Source organism: Gopherus evgoodei, chromosome 2 (assembly GCF_007399415.2).
Source record: "Gopherus evgoodei ecotype Sinaloan lineage chromosome 2, rGopEvg1_v1.p, whole genome shotgun sequence".
Classification (NCBI taxonomy): domain Eukaryota; kingdom Metazoa; phylum Chordata; order Testudines; family Testudinidae; genus Gopherus; species Gopherus evgoodei.
Genome location: NC_044323.1, coordinates 18,173,135 through 18,194,367, shown reverse-complemented (window position 1 = coordinate 18,194,367; position 21,233 = coordinate 18,173,135). Strand labels below are relative to the sequence as shown.

Here is a 21,233-nt window from a genome sequence, read left to right as displayed (position 1 = left end):
TCTTTCCCTTCTGATGCTTGGCAGCTTTTCCAGCTCCATTTGGTTGAAGAAGGGAAGATTCTTTCACAAAAGAAAAAGCCAAGAGAGCTTCCGATTTCTGAGACAACTGGACTCAACATTGATTTTTTAAATCCAAGACTGAGCGATTAATCCTCCTGAAGAAGGCATCAGTGCCCGAATGGCGGTGGTTGGTTTTTTAATGCACACACATACACATATATTATACACAGAATTTACAATCTCAAAAATCCAGGCACATCGGGTAAAAGTGTGCTCCAGTCTCTTTATCCCCAGCATTTCTTTAGAAGTTGTGGTTAAAAAGATGTAATGTTAGTAACAGCACAAACTAGAGTTACTGAGGCATGCAGAATTTATCATCAAGGCACAAAGGCTGAAGTGAAGAGTCTGCCCCCTCCTACCCCATAGACATAACCTTCCGTTTGCATTCACGTTCATTTCTCTACTGGGTCATCAGAAAGTACAGCTGGTAGCCATAGACTTTAGGTGAAACTGACCAGATCCACCCAGAAACCATAGCTCTGCTTTCTTTCACATCTAATTTGATAGCAGGCTGATTTTCAGCTTCCCATCGTTACAACTTTGCTTGATTTCTCCCTTTTCTCCCCCCATGCATTTATTGCTTGCATTTAATTAATTCCTTCTTTGCGTTTCCTTTCCTGTTAATCTTTGGATGACTGCTTTGTACATATGGCAATCTGATAATGAGGGTGTTTATCCTTGTTCTATACTACATCATTGCAATGTCCACGCATTTACTAACTGGTGCATCGATCATCTTTTGGGGCAGTGGGGGGAAAATAGGCGGGGGGATAAGGGATTTGTAATATCCCCCACCGTTAAGAGTAGTACTTACACCCTGGCACTATCTAATCAGCTGTTACATCAAGTCATGCTGTTTGAGGCAACCACATCAGAAGAATATACGTTTTTTTGTATGTTATATATTCCCTGTATCTTGACTTGGCCACATACCCCCCCCCTTAAAAAATAGTGTCAAGCAGGTATTTAGCTGTTGTACAACTCGTTTCTTAAACTAAGTTACTTCTCTATGAGAAGTTAAATGGTAAATCTTTCCAGATTCCAAGTTTAACAATGGAAAGAGGACATCAATGAAGTAGTAAAAATAATAAAAATAAAATTACTTGTCTTTTTTCTTAGAGGAGGATCACAGGTTGTAATCGGCATGGCAGTTTTGAAAGGAGTTCATTCGGCTTTAAAAAATTGTCTAGAGGAAAATCACACACAGTCCTCTGAAACTCTGGTATTCTGTTCGTTACAGCTTAGGACAGAAAACTTTTTAGCACTTAAAACTATGTTGGTTTTTATAAAGTCCATTTTTACACGGTTTAAGTTGATTCAGCTTAGTTATGTCTCAGACTGGAAAACTCCCATGTGCTCCTTGTCTCAAAAAGTTTGTCTTTTTAAATAAAGTGGATTTTTTTTTCCTGAGAAGAGGAACATTTGGTTTACTTCAACGTGTCGCTTAGGATTTTCAAGAACTCTTTAAAATAGTCTTTAAAGTTTCTAAATTCCTGGACAAATTGTATTTTCTCTGGAGCAAAAGCAAATGAGCTCTTTACAGAAACAGAAGTGTTTGTTCATAGTGGGACGCTGCTTTTCTGTCTAACCTGCTTTATCAGCACCATCTCTCTGCGATTTTGCTCGTCTCTCAACACCTTTGTCTGATTAGTAGCTTTTGGAGATCGGGATAAAGACATCACTTGCCACGCTGCATAAGATAACAATTAATTTAACATTAAACTTATCCCCTTTCCATTCACTTTACTTGGATCGGTCTCTGGTAATTGTGTTTGCGGATGCTTTCAATACTATGCTTTTCTAAAAACTTAATGACACCCCAAAAGAAGGGATAAGGGTTTTTAATGCACTTCTTAGAGTTAGACCAAAGAAACAAAGCATATAGTCCCAACATGCTCAGGACATCAGAGTCTGGTCTTTTTTATTCAGTTCGCTGCTTGTTTCTTTCTTCAAGTACAATATTTTCTTATTTTAAGTTGTCGTCTAATAAAGTACCATTTAACAGCTATATACACTGCAATTGCATCGTGTAAAAGTTATACACACAAACTTTATAAAACTACCATTTTATATTTTAAAAAATACTTTTTTTCTCCCCTAAGCCAGTCACTTACCTGCTGAAAAAGTAAATGTATTTGAAAAGTCGTATTGCTTTCATGCAATGTTGCTTGTCAATGAAAAAGAAAGATACACTTAGACGGGTTAGTTTTCAAATGGTTAGTCATTTTGCCCCTGAAAGATTATTTTTCAAAAAGTTGTTTGATAGCCAACTTATTATTTTATTTTAATTTAAACCCGCCCTTAAAAACTTGAAATGCAGTAAGGCAGCCTGCTAATATTTCTATTTCACAGAGACATCTGTTACTCCTGCTGACAAATGTACCACTCTGCCAAGAAAGTTAAAAAAAAAACAGCATGTAATTGATGTTATCCCAAGAAAGCGCTATCTCCACCCCTTTCAGCTCCAAGCCCTACAGGTAAAAGAAAAAAAATATCTTTCAAGAATTTGTTGCCTTTTTGAGGGTTAATACATCAGAAGACAAGCTTGTCTCGCCTTAGCCAATCAGAACTCGGCTCTGGCAGCTATAATATAGAACTAAAGGCAGACTCCTCTCACAAGCGTCTCTAGCCTTGCTACCATTAAAATCAGACCCTTTTTGTCTCCCGATTGCTGTCTCACGACCAAACTCCGATGTGTTCCGTTATCAGCGACCTAAAGCCTGCCATTCCAACACCTGTCTTGCTAGGGATCGGTGGATAGTATACGATTCAGAAAGCAGACAAGGACGTAGGAAGAGAGAGATCTAGAGAGACAGCCAGGGATAGACACAGAGAGCTTTGAAGTAATTGGATTCAATGGACGAAATGCTGCTGTTGACAAGAATTCTGTTGGTGGGCTTCATCTGCGTTCTTTTGGTCTCCTCTGGGCTGACTTGTGGACCAGGCAGGGGTATTGGAAAAAGGAGACACCCCAAAAAACTGACCCCTTTAGCCTATAAGCAGTTTATTCCCAATGTGGCAGAGAAGACCCTAGGGGCCAGTGGAAGATATGAAGGGAAGATCTCAAGAAACTCCGAGAGATTTAAAGAACTAACCCCAAATTACAACCCTGACATTATTTTTAAGGATGAAGAGAACACTGGAGCTGACAGACTGATGACTCAGGTAGAGCTACATAGATACATATATTTTTATTTGTTAGCATATCTGAGCAATCATAAATTAAAGCGTCTTAGAATTTTTGAAAGACACCCCTGCCTCCCCCCCCCAAAAAAAACCCCTCATCGGTTAGATTCATATTTAAATATCCAGTTAAGTTTGCAGGGGCATATAGCCCTAGATATATATTTGTTGGGGCTTTGTGTAATACTTTACAATTTTAACCTTGCCATGACGTTTCCTGTAACTTGGTTAGAGATTTCTGTTTGCATTTGTCCCCAAGCCTGCACTTTGATCAAACGAATTGTATACAGCTAAGAGGATCCCAAGTGTGTAGTGACCGTCAGGCCACTCTTTCGTTATTACAAATGCAGTCAGCGGTTGGTACAGCTGTTGGCTTTTTTATATTTATTTTATTTTATTACCCTTCATTATTGTGGTTTGCGAGCGGATTCTAAATTTAGTACCTCTAGAGTCTTGCAGTCACAAAAGGCAGCTGAAGTCCAATCGACCATTACTCTCCTGTTTCTGTATTATATAGCTTGTATTGCAAAACCATCCTTTGCAATTGTGCCCATCAGAGCGTAAATATATTGATATTTCTTTAAGGATGCTCGCCACCAATGCTCTGGTACTTCCAAATGGGAGGGACTTGCAACTTATCAGCATTGCATCACTTCTGTTTTAAAAATCAGATGGCACAAGGTTTACAGCTGGATAAATATTGAATCGGGAGTGGAATCAGAATGCGGAACCACTGTATGCAAAAAATAAACCTTCCCAAACAGCCACATTATTATAATAAATATTGTTATTGCTCACGGAGAGATAGGTGAAAGCAATTAGTCTCCCAGTTCTAGAGTTTTTGAAACTGCATGGAATCTAGATGCCATCTAGACACTGGAAATGGGTTTCACCCAAATATAGGTCAACAGCCTCTCCCCCCCCTTCCCATTATTAATGTATTTAAGTGCCTCTTTCAGTGCTATAATATGTTAAGCTGCAAGAATCGCGTTGAGGATGGGAAGAATTTCCTAAACTCTCCCCTTTGCCTCGGCTTGATTTTCCGCACATTTACTAGATTTATTTGGGCGAAGGACGTGTCTCCTCCAATCTCTTCCCGACCACCTTAAATCTTACTGTACCTATGAGTGTTGACGCGCGCGCCTCTGCCAGATAGAAGCGCGAGCCTCAATTAAATATGCACAGGCCACGGTGCAGAGCATGTTGTGTAGAGAGTTCCCAGTCCAATTCGATAGCAGCTTTAATCTCGCCTCCTAATGCAAAAGAAAGGCAAGTGAGAGAGGGCTGGCTGATGACTATTGTGGCATGCATTGTAAGATCCAGTCCCTCTTATAGCCCTCGGTCATCCTCCCTTGCTGAAAAGATGCAAGACAGTGTAGCTGTGCGACAAGTCAGACACATCTCGCATTTTCAGCTCCACTTACTCCTCTTTTATCGATCGCAACGGCTAGGATTTCAGTTTGTATCCTTTTTAATACGGCAAATGCTGCTGCTGCTGCTGTTGCTGCTGCTGCTGCTGGGAAGCCCCAGGAAAAAAAGAAGACGTGTTTTTGTGTGTGTGTGTGCGTGTGTGTAATTAGACACACACACACAAACACACACACACCCCATGCTCATGAAAGAGCAAATGAAGCTTAGGTGTAGAAAGGAAGAGAGAGGGAGCGCCAGACAGATTGAAATGCAGGGGGAAAGAGATGGAGACCCACAGAGGAAGGGAAAATGTGTGGTGGGGGGTTTTTTAAAGGGGGGTGGGCTGAAGTGGGGGAGACCCCAGCATGTGTGGTAGTGTCTCCTTTCTCCTCTACCGCAGCCTTGGATGTGCCTTGTCTGGCTAGCTGCCCTTCCCTGGGAATACAGAGCCTTCTACATGGCTTGCCACTCTCGCTGCAATAGCTGGCAGCATTTGAACTTCTGACCTTCTGTCAACTTCCCTCAGACGAACGAAACGAAAACAAATACTTTTTCCTTCAGTGACTATTCTCGTTCCTTACACACACACACACACAAAAAGGGTGGGGGGGGGGTAGATAACACCGCTCTGCCTCATAGCCCAGCTTAGGTACCACACCAAAATAAGAGATCAACGTCTGGCTGCACCTTCATTATTGACCCCCCTTTGGGGACCAAGAGAGGGGAGAAAGGGACATCGGTGATTGCATAATGATATTGGAGGAGGGGAGAGGAAGGAACAGGAGTGATCTCATAACCCTGGCTGGGGCTGGGGCGAGGCAATGGGGTGATTGATCCTAGAGCGATGTTCGGGGTGGGTTGGAGGGGGAATTGCTAGGTGGTCTTCCAATAACAATATTTATAGGGAGGTGGTGGGAAACTGCCGCTGACATCAGAATTCCCTCATATTGCAACCCTACAACGAGCTAGGCCAATCTCTTTCTTTCTCTCCCAATCAGCAACCTCTTGTTCTGTTAAATTCAAGCCTTTAAATGCCTGCTTCACAAGCCCTTCAACCATGGAAAGCTCTTCCCTGAATGGAATTGTTAAACTTTCAGAATCGTTGCTGAATGCATTAGCTGCTAGTTAATATTAACTTAAGAAGGGAAAAAACGCAAACAGAGCTAGGTAAGTCAGGTTCTTAACTTTGCAGGTGAAAACAGCAGTTTGCTGAATGCCCCCTCCTTCCCCGCCCCCTTCCCCCCCCCCCCCCAGCAAGAACAACCATTGGCTGGATCTGTGAAAGAGATAAGAGGGCCAGGTCAATATGATAAAGCTGGAATTTGTATGAAATAAAGTAGAAATCTAATGCCATACAGGCACACAACCGGTGCATGATGTGCGGAATTTGGAGATCAGCTTGGCATTTAGGAAGCCCACCGGGTTGTTTACACTGACAGGTACCTGTTAAGTGTTTCCTTCAAGCAATTCATTTGTGAAGAGATTAGGGGCTGGCAGAAGAGGGCTTGTTGAACAACTTTGCCTCCACACAAAGCGTTAGTGGAGGCAGCCCTGCTGAGTTTCACGGTGGCTGAACAGAATTGGGCTTGATTTGTGGCACACGACCCAGTGAATTAATAAATAGTCTGGCCTTCACGGCTTTTGACTCTGACAATCCAGCTCAGCCAATATGAAAGGAAGGAAAGTCCTTTAGTAGATCGTTCTTTTCCCTTTTATTTTGCCAGAGAGACTTTAGCTCATATTTATAGGGGAAGGAGCTGGAATAGCAAACCCACCTTGTCTACTCTCCTCCCTGCTTGTTTTCTTAGTTATAAAATAACATGGCTTTAGACTGCTGTGCAGCTAAGGGCTTTCTCCTTGTCAGTGGCCTAAAACATTAACCGTTTCGCCTTTTTCTCACAGTATATCTGCGAGAGAGATTCACAAGCTAAACCTCCTTATGGTTTTCTGCTTTTCCTAGGCTGACATCACCTTAAAGACCAAACAATCAGCTCTTTCCATAAAAATGTGAAGTCACATGGAACAATCGGCCAGGGAGTCCAAAGTGGACTCACCAGGGCACTTTATATTTAACTGCCACCGAAGTATTACGAGGGTATCTCTTTATGGCTGTAATATACGCGCTGGAACTTTCCTGTTGAGCAATCCGGTCACGTACCTAAAGGTAGCGTAGCAGGAATCATGCAAGCTTTTCCCCCCTTCTGGGAGCTGTGAAAAGAACCTTTGTGGTGTGTTATTTAACATATTGATAACGTTTTGGGTGAGTCCTCCTAGAGAAAGCCAAACATCCCTACCCACTTGATGCGTTTGCCTTTAGCTTTACTGAACTGCAGATGATATTTGTTGGACTGCAACGTCAAATATCCATATCGTGAAAAGGCTTTGTCCTTTTTTAAAAAAAAAATTAGCTGGCAACATGCTGTAGTTTTCACATTTGCAAATGTGCCTGAAATATATATTGCTTGACTAATCCTCAGTGGGTGTGGATGGTAGCTGACCTTTTTCTAGGGCGCATTGATTCATGCAGAGCAGTATTCCATTTAAACTCGGGGATGTGATAAGAGTCTACCCAAACTTTTCGTACTTTATTCAGAATGATCTCCTCGCTCCATCCTCCCTCTCTGCCCCTTCTTTACACGTTTGTCCATAATCTCTTACAATTTCTCGCCGAACTGCCGGGTCCTGCATGGCAAATTTCATAAAACCAAGAAAACATAAAGGAAAGGAGCTAGTTAAAGGAGATAGAAAGTTAATCATGTGGCAGTGGTCTCTAGAGTTAAAAGAATGTGGCACTCCATATAAAGAATGCTTGTTGTCACTCCCGGTTTCATATTCTACGATAGCGCAGCTCTGGGTTTGTTGGTTTTTAACATTGCTATCAACTTGATCCCTCTCTGCTTTTCATTCTTTCCCCTAAGAGATATCAGCTGAGTTTGCTCTTATATATACACGTATGTATATTTCAAGCAGGATGAATGTTTCTAGCCCAGGCTGGTCTAAGGACTCTAGTGAGTGATCTGTGAAGGAAAAACTCCTTCTAGCACAGAAAGGCTGTTAACGCGTATTGAGAACCTTTTCATCACCGACTTAAGTTGAAAGGACCCGGAGAGAGATTGCAGGGGAAGATATTTGGCTCCCAGATGTATGGCAAGTGTTTGTCTTTTGGAAAAACTTTATTCTGCTCCCAACAGTGTGAAAATGCACGTCTTAGCTGGAAGAATGAGGAGAGACCATGCTTCCGACATTCAGACAGGTTGCAGGTTGTAAGGAACTGGGCGATCGTTTGAAAGAATGGTTGTATCTCGACCCCACTCACTCGGTATTATCCAGGCTTCAACCTTCTCTGCACCGACCTCACTTTACTTCCTACATCAGACTAACAGGCTTGCCCATTAGGTATCCGAGAAGCTTTTCAATTCCCCCAGGCTGGCCCCTTGCACGGATATATAGGGCGAAGTCACCAGGAGTTTTGCCCTTGACTTCAGTAATAGTGGGCCCAGGATCACAATTTACTGACAGCATAGCTCAGGCTTTGTCCGTAGCCTTTAACTCTTGACATGGGAAGTGTGTGTTATTTTGAATGGGGGCTGGAAGGGGGGGGATCAGTGCCCAGGGTGGGGGGCTGTCTAAATGCCGCAGTGCCCGTGCAATGCGTGTGCCCCTTGTGTGCCCCTGTCCCTGCAGAGATGCAAAGACAAGCTGAACGCCCTGGCGATCTCGGTGATGAACCAGTGGCCTGGCGTGAAGCTGAGGGTGACCGAGGGATGGGATGAAGATGGGCACCACTCCGAGGAGTCGCTGCATTACGAGGGCCGGGCCGTGGACATCACCACCTCGGACAGGGACCGCAGCAAGTACGGCATGCTGGCTCGGCTGGCGGTGGAGGCTGGCTTCGACTGGGTCTACTACGAGTCCAAGGCCCACATCCACTGCTCCGTCAAAGCGGGTAAGGATGGTGGGACCCAGGCCTGACAGGTTGGACCCTAGGGGAGAATAAAAGTATCCGAGCAACAAGGCGTGTGAACCCCGCTAAGGCAGCCACTGAAGGGACTACAGCATCACTGGGGGCCTAGGAGGGGAGGGGCACTCCGCAAGGCTAAGCCCTGGGGCTGCTGCAGCTTGCAGGGCTGCCCAGAGGATTCAGGGGGCCTAGGGCAAAGCAATTTCGGGGCCCCTTCCATTAAAAAAGTTGCAATACTAGAGAATACTGTATTCTCATCGGGGCCCCTAGGGGCCTGGGGCACATTGCCCCACTTTCTCTCTGGGGGGGCCTGGCTGCTTGTGCCAAGCGCAGGTTGCATCAGAACCCGGCACTTGACCTGGGGGAGGATGCGGTTATCCGACCATTGCTTTGCCTAGCGGCTGGGCTGCAGTGGGAGCAGGGGCTGGTGGGGGGGCGCTTCTCTTCCCGTTTAACTGATTTGGAGCCATACATAACTACAGGGCTTGGTCACATTTATGAGCCAGCCTCGTCCTGTGCTTCTCTGCCTACGTAGGAGGGGGCTATTAGGAGGACAGTGTAGATTTAGAGTGGAGTTTACAAAGGCAGGGGGAAGCCCTCGTTCCAATCACAGTGACAAGCTGGGCAGAGAACTGATTCGGATATGAATACGGTTCTCTAGCTGTCTCACTCTGGTGCGGGTGGGACGAATGCATGTCATGTATCTGACGTGCCAGGCGCCTCTATAGCCCTAGATTAATCATAAGGATGCAAAAACCTGCAGCCAGCTCCACCACTTTGTTACAGTATTGGTCCCCTCCCACCCCGAATGAGCCCACAACTCTGCAAAATAACAGTCGGGTCCCCCCTGGCATTTATTCTTTTCTAAATCCACATAGTATCTTACAAACAAGTATCGTGACCATTTAAAAACATCTAGCTGGCTGCACGCCCCGAAGTCTAGTATTATTACTATTGCCAACAGGACCTGCAAGTGTGCGCAGGAAAAGGAAAATTAATGCCATTCGTGGCTTAATCTGTAGCCGCTAGGAAACCCCAGGATTTTTCCCCTGTGCTTACAACGCCACATGCTGTTTCAACAAAGGAATAACTTGCTAACTTGCTAACAATAAATCGCGAAATCTGAAACTTCGTTTCTGCGCATAAATTGGCGCTTTTAGCAAAACTGTTAACAGTGCATCGCAGAAGAGCTGGGTTTTTCACCTCTAAGCGTTTGTTGCATAGCATCTAAACTGTATTTTAATAGCCTCTTTTAGCCAAGAAACACTTTTAAAGTGTCAAGAAATACTTAGTTGTGAAAGAAAATAATTACTCTCTCTCTAAATATATCTGTTTGCTTAGAAGTAAGGTAACTAGGGGCCTGATCCTGCTCCCATTCAAAGCAATGGCAAGACTTCCATTGACTCTACTGGGAGCAGATCAGCCCCCTTAACCAGTTTTACATTCCTGGGCTGATGAAGAATAACACTTCTCCGGCCAATGCAGGCTTTACATTGAGTCTGTGATATTGCTTTGGTTAATCTTCTGCTTTTATTTAGCCAAAGAAATCTCTACAAAGTTGCTAGTGTTATTAAATGTCCTTTTCTATAGTAAAGATATGCTCAGCTCAAGGTGTCTGTGATGCACAGTAACCTTATTCCAAACGAACATAATCCAACTCCATGTATATTTCATAAGAGACGAATAATTCCAAGAGAACAAATCTACTCATTAAAATTCCACACACACTTGGAGGTTTGGGGTAATATTTAGTGCATGTCAGGCAGGGTCGTGTGACTGTACTACACGGGCTTCAAGAGAGCAGGCTTGAATTCCGCCAGCTAAGTCTGATTTCAAATTGTCAAACCCTCGTTTCATGACAGAGAATCTTATGAGAAGATTAAACTCTATAATTCCAGGCAGGAAGATTCTTTATCTAGATCTCTATTTGCAAAAAGTATGATCCCGGAGATTGGAATGCAAAGAAGAGTTCCCCCAAGGTCTGAATTATTGTCATCAGGACAGAGAAGAGAGGCTGGGGTGGTAAAAGGGACATTGATAATGGGCTACTGCAAGTATTTAGAGCAAGCTCCTACATTTAAAATTCAAATACACATCTTGAGTGTCTTGGAAAAGTGGCTCTGCTGTGCAAATAGTGCTTGGAAGGTCCTGGTTTTTTGGAGAGTATGTGTGTGAATTGGCACATAGGGTTTCTGCACCTGAACAAATAGGGGGAGGGGGGCGAGGGGAAGAAGCTGGGGAAAAAATGGAAGTGTCCTCTCTTCCAAGAGTGTCTGCATTTATTACATGAATCAGAATGACAATGCTGATCCTTTATTGGATTTTAATTAGAGAACCCAAACAGCACAGCTCAAAGCAGCAGATTTTCACACCTCTGCCAATTCACTGGCATGTTTGTAGAGTTGCTACACTACTAGATCTATTCATCAAGCCCTGAATATGCAAACAAAGCTCAAGCAAGAGCTTTACTCGGGGCTTGTACTAAGGTGTAGTTTGCTAGGAAAGGACTCTACATAAAGCGCATAGCTCGTTTGTTGCCATGTTCTCAGTGAAGAGGCCTTGGAGATCTTGCTGTTCCATTTCTGAAGCACAAGTGATAAAGTCGTTAGCAAATCAATAACATTCTAATTTTCGCCCTTCCTGTCCTTCCTGAGAAAGTCATTAGGAGACTCTCCAAGTGTTTATTTAAATCATAATAGCTTATGCACCAGCTACGGAGGCACAAAAATAAAATCTGTATCTGTGGTCTTACAACTTTTAGGGGGAAAATTACTTGGACTAGAAATTGGCACACTCAATAACTGGGAGATAACTACAGTGAAATCAAGGGAAGGGAGCAAGAAAGGAAATACATTGTATCAAATGCCATGGCTACAGTGGAATACTATGGCTGCAGCCGAATACACAAAAATGTAACTAGGGTGTTCAGGAACACGCAGGAATCACCAGGTGAAATTCCAGACTCTATGCTATGGAAGAGGGAAGAATAGACAGTCATACCAGTCTCTTCTGGCCTGAAAATCTTTTAAATTCTACACATTATAGTAATATTTCCAAGGACAGAGAATTCAAATCTATAAATGTGGGGTGATCTTATTTTTAAAATGGCTAGGATTTCTCTGACGGACTAATAATGGGGCAGTGGTGACAGCATAACCAAGAGCCCCAAAATTTAGGATCAAGTTAAAACTTAGCCCCAATGACTAGCCTGTCCTTGTGCATAAAGTAGAGGGTATTTTAAGGTTAGGCAGGGGGCTAGGGGAGCATACACTCCTGATCTGGGCTGTGCAGGGTGTGTTTGTGCACGTGCGCACAGAGAATCCTCACCTGGTGTGCCGGCACAGAGACTGCTGTGAGGCAGTGCTCAGAAGTTCCTAAGGCAATGAGAGGCAGGAGGATCTAGTGGATAAGGGCTTGTCTACACCTAATATACAACAGTAGCACTGCTGTGGCACCTCAGTGTAAATATTACCTATGCCCATGGGATGGGGTTCTCCTATCAGGGTAGGTACTACACCTCCCTAAGAGGCGGTAGCTATGGCAATGGAAGAATTCTTCCATCCTCCTAGCACTGTCTACCCCAGGCATTAGGGGTAAAACTACATCACTCGGGTGTGGATTTTTTACAGCCCTCAGATACATAGCTATGGCTAAGTAAGTTCCCATGTAGACTAGTCCTAAGGCCAGGGGTGTGAAAAAAAATATCCCAACTAACAAGAATTTTACCAACGAAAACTGCAGGTGTGGACAGCAGTTTGTTGGTGGAAGATGCTCTCCATTGGGGGTGGTTTAATTTTGCCAGCAGGAGAGCTCTGTCCTGCCAGCAAAGAGTGGCTACACTGCGTACCTTACAGCAGCCAGCCATGCCATTTAAGGTGCACAGCCTAGACTTTGCCTAAGAGTCAGGAGCCCTGGGAGCTAAGTCTAGCTCTACCATTGACTATGTGACATTAAGCCAGTCACTTCACTTCTCTGTGCCTCTGATTCCCCTTCCGCCCTTTGGTTTTGGCTGTATTAGGTCTGGTCTACACTACAGACCTAGATCGGTCTAAATACCAACCTAACCCACTGTGTAGACAGTGGGAGAGCTTGGTGGGAGAGCTTGACGCAGCTAATGCCTCTCAGGGAGGTGAATTAACTACGCCAACGGAAGAGCTGTCTCCTATCGGCGTAGCACCCTCATTGAAGCGCTACTGCTGCTGTGCCAATGCAGTGTTTTAAATGTAAACTTGCCCTTACACTGTCTATGAATCGGCAGCACAACTTCGGCGAGTGCAGACACTTGCTAAGGGCTGGTCCACACTACGGGGGGAAATCGATCTTAGATACACAACTTCAGCTACATGAATAACGTAGCTGAAGTCGAATATCTAAGATCGGATTACTCACCCGTCCTCACCGCGCGGGATCGATGTTCGCGGCTCTCCTTGTCGATTCCGCAACTCCGTTGGGGTTGATGGAGTTCCGGAATCGATATGAAGTGTGCTCGGGGATCGATATATCGCGTCCCAAGCAATCGATTTTAACTCACCGATACGGCAGGTAGTCTGGACGTAGCCTAAGTGACAGAAAAGCGTCTCCCATCACTGTAGTTAATCCACCACTCAGAGGCAGTAGCTAGGTCCACAGAATTCTTCCATCAAGAGGCAGGTCTACAGTACAGCCTGAGTTTATATAACTTACGTCACTCAGGGGTGTGAAAAAGCACCCTCCAGCCTGGTGCAACACAAGTTTTGCGCTGTCCACACAGGTGCTATGTCAGTGGGAGATGTATCGTCCGCTTCTCGCTGGAATGGAGTAATTATGCCAATGGGAGAGCGCTCTCCTGTCAGCATAGCACGTCTTCACCAGATGCAGTACAACAGTGCAGCAGCGCCAATGGAGTATTGTAGTGTAGACTTACCCAACCGAGCGGCATCTATCCCAGGGGGTTAGGTCAGTTTAACTATGTCTCTCAGGGTGTGATTTTTTCATAGCCCTGAGAAGTGTAGCTAGGTCACCCTCAATTGTAAACGTGCACAATTTAACTATGAACTTTTCTACTGGGGAAATTGACTGAAATAAACTATTCCACTTGGACAAGATATTGCAGAATAAAAGTAATTTTATTCTAGAATAACACCTCCACTTTGGAAATGCACTAATTATTCAGGATTAAAGTATCTTTCTTTCCAGAGTAGCATCCACATGTGGAGTTATTCTGGAATAATTACTGCAGAATAGGTCATTTTGCAATGGCTATTCTGGTCAATTTCCCTCACATAGACAAGGCAACATTAATTTTGAAAGGGATCCAGTTAAACTGGCCCAACCTCCATCTAGTGCAGGGATTGGCAACCTTTGGCACGTGGCTCACCAGGGTAAGCACCCTGGCGGGCTGCTTTGTTTACCTGCTGCATCTGCAGGTTTGGCCGATCATGGCTCCCACTGGCCGCGATTTGCCGCTCCACGCCAATGGGGGCTGCAGGAAGCTGCACAGGCTGAGGGATATGCTGGCCACCACTTCCGGCAGCCCCCATTGGCCTGGAGCGGCGATCTGCAGCCAGTGGGAGCCACGATCAGCTGAACCTGTGGATGCAGCAGGTAAACAAACCAGCCCGGCCCGCCAAGGTAAGCACCCTGGTGAGCCGCGTACCAAAGGTTGCCAATCCCTGATCTAGTGTAAACCACTTACACTGTTTTAAGTGTTAGCTTATACTGAGTTAGCTTCAGCTTCAACTGGATTATTGCCTGTTCTATTCATTCCTCTGAAGCAATGGGATTGGCCACTGTCGGAATATTGGTCTACCATTGGTCTGACCCAGTATGGCCGTTCTTATGTTCTTTGTAATGTAAGTGCAGCTACAAAGAGGGCTGCACCACTTTCACAAGATTAGTTTTATTACTTTAGTGAAAGCAGAGCACTTTTCTAGACAAGGCTTTAACTGTCTTGTCTAGTTAGACTGTGAACTCCTTGGGGCAGGGGCTGTCTCTGGTGATGTGTATATCTGATGCCTAAGAGAGGAAGGGGTTCACAGCTACTAACCTGAGCTGGAAAGGTGGCATGCAAAGGCCACTGCTATAAATGTGTGCACTGAAACTCAACCTGAGGCGTGGAATGCAGACAACTCTTAACCTGGGGATCTAGGGAGGAGGAGTAGGACACTAAGCAGACCTGGCTAGGGAATGTATGTCCTATGGGAGAGGAGGTGGGGGGAGTGTGAGATGCAGAAAGCCCCTGTCCTTGGTTCTCAGAGGGGGGGGGGACATGCAGAGAGTCTCTGTTCTTGGCTCTGGGGGAGTGGGGGGAGATGCAGAGAACCCTTGGCACTATGGGGAGGGGGGGGAAAGAGATGCAGAGAGCCCCTGCCCTTGGCTATATGGGGAGGAGGTGGGATGCAAAGAGCCCCCTTACCCCTTGGCTGTATGAAGGGCAGGATGCAGAGAGCCCCTGGCTAGATTGTGTATTGGGACAAGAAATGAAGCCAACACATAGGGTGAAAGGGTGGGATGCAGAGCAGCTGGCCTGATGCCTGTGTGTAGGATGCAGATAGTGAAGGTTGCAGGGGGGTAGGGGTGCAGAGAGCCCCTGCCCTTGGCTCTGCAGGGGGCTGAGGGATGCAGAAAGTCCACGGTGAGTGAGGGGGGAGGGTGCAGAAGAATAGGAGGGCGCAGAGAGCCTGGCGTGGGGGCGGGTGCAGACGAATGGGAGCGAGGCGCAGGGAGCCCGGTGGGGGGGAAGGGTGCAGCGAGCCGGGGTGGGGGCGAGTACAGAAGAACGGAAGCGGGGTGCTGAGTGCCGGCGGGGGTGGGCGGGTGCAGAAGAACGGGAGCGGGGCGCAGAGTGCCGGGGGGGGGTGTGTGTGTGCAGAAGAACGGGAGCGGGGCGCAGAGCCTGGCGGGTGAAGAGTGCCCGGGGGGAGCGGGAGCAGAAGAACGGGAGGGGGGCGCAAAGTGCCGGGGGGGGCGGGTGCAGAAGAACGGGAGCGGGGCGCAGAGTGCCGGGGGGGTGCAGAAGAACGGGAGCGGGGCGCAGAGTGCCGGGGGGGGTGCAGAAGAACGGAAGCGGGGCGCAGAGTGCCGGGGGGGGGTGCAGAGTGCCCGGGGGGAGCGGGAGCAGAAGAACGGGAGGGGGGCGCAAAGTGCCGGGGGGGGGGCGGGTGCAGAAGAACTGGAGTGGGGCGCAGAGTGCCGGGGGAGAGGGGCGGGTGCAGAAGAAAGGGAGCGGGGCGCAGAAAGCCTGGCGTTGGGGCGGGGGGTGTAGAGAGCCCGGCGGGGGTGGGGCGGGCGCAGAGAGCCCGGCCCGGGGCCCCCTCCGTGCGCCCCCGCCTCTAACCCGTGCGCCTCTCTCGCCCGCACAGAAAACTCGGTGGCCGCCAAGTCGGGCGGCTGCTTCCCGGGCTCGGCCACGGTGCACCTGGAGCAGGGCGGCACGAAGCGCGTGCGGGACCTGAGCCCCGGGGACCGCGTGCTGGCGGCGGACGCGCAGGGCCGGCTGCTCTACAGCGACTTCCTGGCTTTCCTGGACCGCGAGCACGGCGCCCCCAAGCTCTTCTACGTGATCGAGACGCGGCAGCCGCGGGCCCGCCTGCTGCTCACCGCCGCCCACCTGCTCTTCGTGGCGCCGCCCCACAACCACTCCCAGCCCGAGCCCGAGCCCGAGCCCGCCCGCAGCCGCGCCCTCTTCGCCAGCCGCGTGCGGCCGGGCCAGCGGGTCTACGTGCTGGGCGAGGGCGGCCGGCGGCTGCTGCCCGCCGCGGTGCACAGCGTCTCCCTGCGGGAGGAGGCCTCGGGGGCCTACGCCCCGCTCACGGCCCAGGGCACCATCCTCATCAACCGGGTGCTGGCCTCCTGCTACGCTGTCATCGAGGAGCACAGCTGGGCGCACTGGGCCTTCGCCCCCTTCCGCCTGGCCCACGCCCTGCTGGCCGTGCTCTCCCCCAGCGCCGGCCTGCCCGAGGCGGAGCCCGCCCCGCCGGGCCTCCACTGGTACTCGCGCCTCCTCTACCGCCTCGGCAGCTGGGTGCTGGACAGTGACTCCCTGCACCCGCTGGGCATGGCCGTGCAGGCCAGCTGAGAGCAGAGCACCGCCGCCACGCCCAGGCAGCCGAGAGAGAGGGGAAAAAATCAACGCAGGGGAAAAAGAAAAGGAACAACATCTTTTGAAGGGAGAGCACCACGGCTTAAGACATCATCATCATACAAATAATGATAAAGTAGGACAGTCCAAAGTAGACTTTAAGGAAAACAGAGACCCCGGGAAGTTTTCATCTGTTTAGTTTATAAATATATTATATATATTTTTTTTTATTTGGTTGGTTCTTTTGTTCTGTTCTCTTGGTTGTTGTTTTTCCTCCTCTCCTGGATATTTATTGGTTTGATATTTTGAATAGATGTTTTAAAATGAATATGAACCGGACCTTCAAGAGCCTTAAGAAGCTTATTTGATAATTTATTATCACCTGAACTGCACTCACAGGGGAAAACATTATTTTGTGAGGCCAAGCAAAACTGCACAGAGTCTATTTTTCTACATGTCACACCTGTCCTGACTTTCAGAAAGCAAAATTCTGTACTTTTCCCAGCCCTCCATTGCCATGCTACTTCCTTTCAGCAAGTCTATACACAAACAGAAAGAGACAAACTTCAAGGGGTCCATAAATTATATTTTTGTACACAGAATTGTAAATTAGATTTTTTTTTGAGAGATCAATACTTAACTTGAATCACATTTCGTTTTTGAAATAGTGTAAAATATGAGAATATATTATTTTAATTTAAATAGTTTCAACTGTAACATCATCTCCTGTATTGTTTTTCATGTTTCTTAAATATTTTGCTATGTAAAAACAAGATTCGGCCACGTTCTTGGAAGTCAAGACTGTTACACAAACTTTTTATTTACAAAACCGTAAGAAACTGTTATTTTTAACTTCAAAAAAAAAGAAGAAATGTATTAGAAAATAATATTTTTTAAAAAAGCGCACATGGCGGTAATTCTGTGACGAAGGAGAGGGTAGTTTGTACAGAGTGGAAAAAAGGATGTTTTGCATTAATAAATTGAGAAATAACTGCTGTAAATTTACTAAAATGTATTTTTGAATATTTTGTAATAGTTTTATAGAAATAAAAATGTGCCATGCACAGTCTTGTTAGTATATAATAACTAAGAGTTCCTGGTGCAGCCCATTTTTTTTCCTTTTTGCTTATTGGTTTAGGAAACGTGATACCTAAAGAAATGCCCATTGTTTACTTTAGATTGTTGCTTATACTTTGAATTCTGCTAAACGTAAGGAAGTAACCAAATACATCACATCAGCTCTTGGGACACGTCCGATTTGTTATACTAACAGTAGAACCGCACTTATTCGCACTAATGACTGGGAGACACATTTTGGATTACTGCAGTCTGGACCAAATCTTGCCACCCTTTCTCAGGCAAAGTTCCACTGTTCCAGATTCTGTGTTCACTTAAGAACTCATCCAAAGACCACTGAAGGCAATGGGAATCTTTCCATTGACTTCTCAGAGGAATCACTGGATCATTAAAGCAAGCTAATCTACAAGTGAACCACAGTGACTTCTATTAGTTTGCAAAAAAGGGGTTCTAAACTGATGTATCTGGTGCAACCACACCAACTTCAATGAGTTACTCTAGATTCACACTGCTGTAGCCAAAAGAAGAATCTGGCCAGCAGATTTCAGTGGCTGTCTTGCCTGAGTAAAGATGTAAGGATTGGAGCTTTTTAAAAATCAACAAGGAACAGAAAAAAAATATTAAAAAAAAAAGTCAAGGATATTACATCACCAAATATACTTTTTCATTTATTCTAATGTATTATTTAGTTATAACTATTTATGATACTTTGCAATATATTAGTAAATGTAATGGAGTGTATTCTATAAAATTAGTGATGCAATCTGAGTAATGTGATCTCACTACTGTACTCAAGAGATGAAATCTTTGCTGAGGGTTGGGGTCTGACTACCAGGCTGTTGGTGAGAATTGTCACATGTGCTGATTAGCAAGGTGCCAGTTGGCGAGGTTCTGCTGTATTTTCTGATATCTCCGTACACCTCAAAAGAAATTTTTCTATTTCTAAAAATTTTGCAAAACAGTGTGTGCATTTCAGATAACACAACATAAGGGCGACTTTCCTTGAATGCCCTTTTACTCTTTCTTCAGTTTTGATTACAATTAAGATGATTACACTTAAGTTATCATTTTGCTCCAGAAGTTTAGCAAAGTCCTCCCCTGAGCTGGAAAGCAACTACCTTGCACTTAGACAGTCTTCCAAGAGGTCTGCTTGGGCTTTGAGGCTCTTGTAAGGTGGCATTCTTGGGAGGAGGAGGTTTGTAATTTTTTATCCTCGAAGTGTGTCCATTTCTGGAGCAGTAGTCGACTGTCATGGCTAAATTCTGATCATGTGTACCTCATGTACAATTAATTGACAATTGGATGTGCTCTCTGTCCTCTGACAGTCCCTGGTTTTGTGACCTCTTTTCCCTCAGAAGTGTCGGGGGTTGCGTGTACATCGATAGCCGAACCTGGGTGTGTAAGCTCTTTATGCTCAGACTGTTGCAGTGTCTTGGAGTTGTGAACTACCTGTGTCAGAATATAGTCGTGTCTTTGGGAGAAGATTAAATCTCTTGGCCCACCATTTGTGGTGCTGTTCTGAGGCCCAATCCAGCTCTCACTGAAGTCAATGGGAGCCTCGTCATTGAATTTAATGGGCCCTTAGACAACAATCTCCTTGAGCTCAAAGTAGGACAACATCTGGGGTTTGTAAACTCTTACCTCAGAACATGGCAGTGCCTAGTCATGCTGAGCTCAGACTGGCAGTGTCTGAGGCTGCAGATTCTGTCTTCCTTCTTTGGCAAAGTCTGGGGCTATAATCAGTCTCAGCTCAAAATGTAACAGTATTTGGATCGTAACGACTCCAGACTCAGTTTGTGGAAGTGTCTGGACACATAATCACTTCGCGACCAGACGATGAGAGTGGCTGAAGCTGTAATCACTTAAAGCTCATTGGCAGCGCATGGAGTTTTGCACTCTGCCCACAGAGTTTGGTCGGTCAGGGTTGTAAACTGTCTGCCACCCCGGAGTGGGATATTGCTTGAGATTGTAAACTGCCTGGCCTTACAAAGTGATGGCCTTGGGTTCGTAAAGTCATTCCCAGTTCAGGCTGTGCTGTGTCAATGCAATTAGGGTTGTAAACTCTGTGCCATTAGTGTATGCTAATACATCTGGGGTTATAAATGCCCTGAGCTCAGAATATGGATATTTCTGGGTATGTAAAATATGATCCCAAAACAAATGAATTTTTAGGAGTTTTGTCCTTAATGTGGCAGTGTCTGGGCATCTAAGCTCTCTTACCAGTATCTCTGACCAGCAGCTGGGGTTTTGTAAGGCCTCTACTGTTAGACTGTGACCATGTCAAAGATTGTACTTTCTCAGAGTTCACACTGTTACAGTGTTCAGGGAGGCAGGCTATTGAACTTAAGGCATGGCTGTGTCTGAAGCTGTACTATAAATCAGAAATGTTAGAGTTGAAAAAGACCTATTAGATTAGAGCCCATTCCCCTGAAAGGGTAGGACATAGTCCCCAGATATTGCTGCATTTGATCTTAGCCAGAAGGCCAAGAAGAGCTTAGAGCACTGCAGTATGAGAGCAACTAAGATGCTGTGTTATGTTAGGATCAACTATCTTATCCAAGTAAAGAAACACTATGCTGTGTTTTCATTGCACATTATTTCTAATGACTATATGCTCCCCTCTCACGATCCATTTATTACACCTCCTATTGATACCTTCAGAGCTTTATGTCTTGAACACCCCTCCATTCTATGCATTAGAAGTGCTTTGTTAGATGGATCAATAGAGAATCTATAACTAAAGCTCTCGTATGAAGGAGCTACTGTCTTAACATTGTGCAAAAAGTTTAGGAAATGTCACAGTCCATTTTCAGGGTCTGAGTTTGTATAAAATGTACAAATAGTGGTGGCTACAGAATAGTTTATGACTAAATGCATATCTATTACTGTTAAAATAATGTATAAGAATGTACTTGAAGCTATTATCCTTGTGCTCTGTTGTTTGAATAATTAAAGAAATTACAGAGACTTCCTGAAATGTCTGTTATGTGACATCATTCCTATCACATACTTTCAACTAGCTGGATGTTTTTCCCCTAAGACATATAAAACAGAATTTGGAGAGACCACATTTTACAAATCTCTCCCTTAAGTGCATGAATATTATGCATCCGTGTGATTTTTCACTGGAGGTGCAATGGCGCTTATGACTCATTTCAAACAAGAAAGGAATTCTAGGTGTGCCATTTGGTGCAACTATGGGAACCTTCTTTTCCCTCCATTTAATATCCATGTAAACAGCATAATATTTACATGTGAAATACTGTATGGCTCTACAAAAATCCCCAATTTGCCAAGCGTTTTGGGAAGAAAGAAGAATAGAACACTAGTGCATGAAGAAATGCATGCGCTTCTTAACCTGCGCCTCAGACTCAAAATGAGATATCATTCTAAGTAGGGTGGGGATTTTATGTTTATTTTCATTAGTGTCAACTGATAATTCACACAACATCCAAATCTGAAATCCTTGTGTGCCAGGAACAG

At 45.6% G+C, this 21,233-nt stretch overlaps 1 protein-coding gene across 4 annotated transcripts; it reads left to right on the top strand.

The window, feature by feature from the left end:
- Window positions 1-2,690: 2,690 nt before the first annotated feature.
- On the top strand, window positions 2,691-20,674 carry SHH (sonic hedgehog signaling molecule). Of its 4 annotated transcripts, XM_030550096.1 has the most exons (4): window positions 6,731-6,817; window positions 7,621-7,972; window positions 8,338-8,599; window positions 15,955-20,674. In XM_030550096.1, the coding sequence occupies exons 2-4, from the start codon at window positions 7,886-7,888 to the stop codon at window positions 16,668-16,670; spliced, it is 1,065 nt and encodes a 354-aa protein (XP_030405956.1). In that variant the 5' UTR covers window positions 6,731-6,817; window positions 7,621-7,885; the 3' UTR covers window positions 16,671-20,674. The 4 variants fall into 4 exon arrangements, with proteins under 4 accessions (XP_030405953.1, XP_030405954.1, XP_030405956.1 ...); XM_030550093.1 differs by lacking the exons at window positions 6,731-6,817; window positions 7,621-7,972 and adding an exon at window positions 2,691-3,225; XM_030550094.1 differs by lacking the exon at window positions 7,621-7,972 and having other exon boundaries at window positions 6,100-6,817.
- The last annotated feature ends 559 nt before the right edge of the window (window positions 20,675-21,233 follow it).

Bases quoted from the DNA above. Each gene is read 5' to 3' on its own strand.
- SHH (XM_030550093.1), top strand. From the start codon at position 2,917: ATGGACGAAATGCTGCTGTTGACAAGAATTCTGTTGGTGGGCTTCATC. The intron at 3,226-8,337 runs GTAGAGCTACAT...CTGTCCCTGCAG, and splicing joins CTGACAGACTGATGACTCAG to AGATGCAAAGACAAGCTGAA. The intron at 8,600-15,954 runs GTAAGGATGGTG...TCGCCCGCACAG, and splicing joins CCACTGCTCCGTCAAAGCGG to AAAACTCGGTGGCCGCCAAG.